At 38.9% G+C, this 3,806-nt stretch overlaps 1 protein-coding gene and 1 long non-coding RNA gene across 2 annotated transcripts in view; both read right to left on the bottom strand.

Annotated features, from left to right (window-relative positions):
* Positions 1 to 24: 24 nt before the first annotated feature.
* LOC108545949 (uncharacterized) lies at positions 25 to 1,115 on the bottom strand. Its single transcript, XR_001890112.1, has 3 exons — positions 797 to 1,115; positions 264 to 725; positions 25 to 168 (listed from the first exon to the last, which is right to left on the bottom strand). It is a non-coding gene; the product is annotated as an uncharacterized LOC108545949 (long non-coding RNA).
* Positions 1,116 to 2,192: 1,077 nt separating this feature from the next.
* LOC108545852 (uncharacterized) overlaps positions 2,193 to 3,806 on the bottom strand; it is a 2,763-nt gene continuing 1,149 nt past the window's right edge. The window contains exons 2-3 of the mRNA XM_017897648.1: positions 2,590 to 2,715; positions 2,193 to 2,397 (exon numbers count right to left, since the gene is read on the bottom strand). Coding sequence (XP_017753137.1) covers positions 2,193 to 2,397; positions 2,590 to 2,715 — 331 coding nt within the window. The remainder of the gene's footprint in view (positions 2,398 to 2,589; positions 2,716 to 3,806) is intronic.

Below are 3,806 nucleotides of genomic sequence, written 5' to 3'. Positions count from 1 at the left end.
TCCCTACACCCAAAAATTGGCCAGCTTGCGGTAAACAAATGAAGAAGTATATATCTAGGTCGGAAGGTCCAATTTCGCTCTAACTTATCGAAAAATCGAGATAGCGATATTCGGTGGGTCGAACAAAGCTTTCCAAGGGAACAACGAGCCGCATCGCGCTCGGTGAACCTGCGAACCAACGGACCAACTTTACAGTGAAGGGGAGGGGGCTCGGTATGTTAATTACAGACCAACATACATCCCTCTTCCCTCCCGTCCCTTACCGTCTGATCGTTTGGCAAGCTGGTGGTGTACAGTCTCTCGTTCTTTCTCATCGGTTAGCTCGGTTGCCAGCCGATTCGTCTTGGAACGGCCCATCGCCGGTCTCGTTGCACGCAGGCCTTGCGTGAGACCGACGAGTCGACCCCACGACCCAAAGCCGAGAAGAATCTTCCTTTTGCCCTCTTTCGATCTTCCCTTGCTGCCTCCACAGATCCACGGACACGCTCCACGACGTTTCTACGCCTCAACCGCCTTCTACTTACCACTACCATCGGTAGCGCTACCCCGTGCCTGGCTGCCCACGGGAAATCGACCCTCCGTTATTTGCACAACACGTTCTACAAATCTGAACGCATTTCGTCTGCCTTGTATTGCCGATTCTTCGAACGAAGGGAAATGACGCGGATTTCGTGGAATAATTGAGTGAAATGGCAGGAAATTTGATGCCAAAAGGATGCTGGTAGCTGAAAGGGTTTTGTGGAAATTTCAGTGATACGATATATATTAGAGAGAAGAGAAAAGAATTTTGTGTTACCTGCATGGTTGTAATTCTATTACACGGTGGTGAATCTTTATGACAAAATAAGCCATGATTATGGAATAACATTCGCACTCGGGTTTGGTATGCGTATATTAAGTGTACGTGTGCCTCAACTAAACGGATTTCTGAAAATTGGGATAGAATAAACCTCATTGGTTACATTCACAAAGGCTAATGCAAGTAAATAATAGCAACAGGCTGTATAAAGACACATTTGGTTGAGACTTCCGATTAACCCATTTGTGTCTGTAATGTGTACATTCGTCAGAATTTTCCCGGTTTATCACTGGAATGCATATACCGTTTTCTTGGGACACGTTCGCAATGTCACTGGATAGTATGACGCACACAACATGTGTTTCTCGCACCGCATAAAATATTATTAAATATTGCGCAAGAAATAAAATTGATAATTCCAATTTGGCCTGTAAAACGGAAGCATATTCTGCCAGTGAAAAATTAATGAATTAAGATTTGATAAATTTTTGGGTTAAGATAATAAATACTTCTGTATTGTACAACATTATTCACCTACATTTTTAAAAATATAATACAAAAAATTATATATGTTAATAAAGAACATATTTATATTTACTTGTAACAAAAATAAATCAGGACACTTCTTCTTTTTTTTCCACATTTTCCTTGAAAAATAGCCTCATATACAACAATCTCAGACAGTAATTTCAAGTCACTTTTCCCTGAGGAATTACAGTCTTTTTATCCCTTGGTGGTAGTATTACGTTTGCTGGGTCACCATATATATGTAAATAAAGTAGAATAAACCGATGAACATATGTATGATAGTTTAGATTATAATATCAGAAATATAAGGATATCATACTCTTCGCACATTAGGAGTATGAACACACACGGTAGCAGTGTTGTTAACATGCCTCTAAATTTACTCTCAGAATAACGTTTCACCAATAACAAATAACCATTAAGATAACTTCCAATATTCCCTGTACAATTTGCATCGAGATTTCTTATTTACCAGATCTAAATATACTAGGAAACAGCGTTTAACAGTTGAGTAACATTATATGTTATCACACCAAGAACTAAGCTGTCACGAAACCACTTCACGTAACGCGTATAGGTTATGCGAAGATTGGTCACTCTGGTGGAACGACGCGCTGCTTCGTTTTATCGATCCCTCGATCGACTAGATCGACGCAGATCTTGCATCTCCCGTCTTCTCTTTCCTTCGATTTAAGATAATTTTCCGTTACGAAGCTGTTTATCTGCCTCCTAGTATTTTTATTGCGACAAAGCGCATCACGTTTCACCGGTTTCGTTTATAGCGTTTTACTTTGTTTTCAGACAGGTATCACACGTCGGAGAAAATCAAAGAGGCATCGCGTGTGCCTTATAACTGCAATTCGTTTTAGTCGATATTACAGAGGCATATACGCGTCGCCATTGATCGCGCCATCATACATTTCTTTTGAAAACATTTCGGTGGGTAATGATAACTCTGCTCAGTCGGTAAAACGCAGAAACAACAATTAGCATGGAACATGATTGATTTCACTTGCACTGATAACGCATTGTAAGAATAAAACTTTGTTTTCTCTTTTTTCTCGTTTTTCCTGAGAATAAAAAAGACAATAAGCATCGTGAAAATGAATAATTTGTTTACGATATGTACTTGCAATTTCATTGACACCGTATCTATTAAAGTAATTCTGACAGATTCTTAATCAGCATATTAAAAAATGGTTCTTAACATAGGATACTGATTTTTAGAGAGTAATATAAACAAAATGTATCTAATTACTCACCGCCAAAAGTGTGGAACGTATCCCGCCGGGCATAAATCTCGACATTGACCGCAGGGTGCACCTTGAAGAACGATATTACCATGCGAGTAAGTATTAGACTGGCCGTCTTGACCAGGTGACAGCATTCTGTAACAGGAAAATTTTATTCGTTTCATTGTTATATCGTTCTCTGATATTTCATATAGATTAAACTGCTATCATTGGGGTCATTTCGTTAATCAAGAAATTCTTATTGCATTACTTTTCGTTTTGTTTTAATCTAAATATAATTTTTTATGAAAACTTGTCGCTTTATTCGTCTTTATGCAAATGTTATCGTTGTCGCGATCTTCAATTTAAGGAGTACCAAGTCCAACGTAAAAAGTTAATATCATCCATTACCATAAATTATAATAATTATCGTAAATTCTACAGTGACCAAACCTACCAACGCGTTATTAAATCAGACAAATGATTCCTTTAATACGTCGAACGATGAAATTAACATATATCCATAAATATGTGTGTGCAGTTCTTGTGTTATTCTATCTCGGTCGATGCTGTTGAAAAGCATAGTGGAGAAACTTTTACGGGGTTACCCTGCCGATCATCAATCTTTGTCAAATTTAAGAATAGTCTCCTCCATCTTGTCCTGTCATACTAGTTTCCTGCAAATCTCTTTTATCCGTGAAGCCTGCACAGTTTTTAGCCGGACATTTTACTAACCCTCTATTTTCTACCGTCCGCAATGAAATGTGTCGCGAAAATAATTAATTAAAGGCGCCATCTAATAGCAAGCAACACGAGTGATTACGCCCTGCTCAGATTAATAATGAAAACCGGCAATTAACGGGTAACCGATGTCCCATACGCTTCGATCGCCATCGATTAACCAACACCAGGTAATTACACCTTCTAGAAATTTTATTACAACGAAAATCTTTGTATACCGTGTGAGAAATGCCGACAGTTTCATCATGCTCTTCCCCTTTTGCATCGTATCCTTGTATTCTCGGTTTCTTGTTGCTCGCCTTTTTTCGCCGGCGGTATTATAAATATTTCCCCTTGGAGATGCGATCAAAAATAATGACGCAGCTGTGCGTGCGTGGAAACGAAACGAAATAAAACTACCGGGAACGAAAGTCGATAAGTTATCCCGCCGTTTAGCTTGATTATCGATTACTTTTTTTCAAACGCGCGGTCACAGCCGATAAAATGAAATTGAAAATTGTAGGGAA

The sequence above is a fragment of the Eufriesea mexicana genome, unplaced genomic scaffold (genome assembly GCF_001483705.2).
Source record: "Eufriesea mexicana isolate 0111107269 unplaced genomic scaffold, ASM148370v2 scaffold572, whole genome shotgun sequence".
NCBI lineage: Eukaryota > Metazoa > Arthropoda > Insecta > Hymenoptera > Apidae > Eufriesea > Eufriesea mexicana.
Note: the sequence above shows the minus strand (reverse complement) of the source record. Positions and strands in the feature narration are given on the sequence as shown.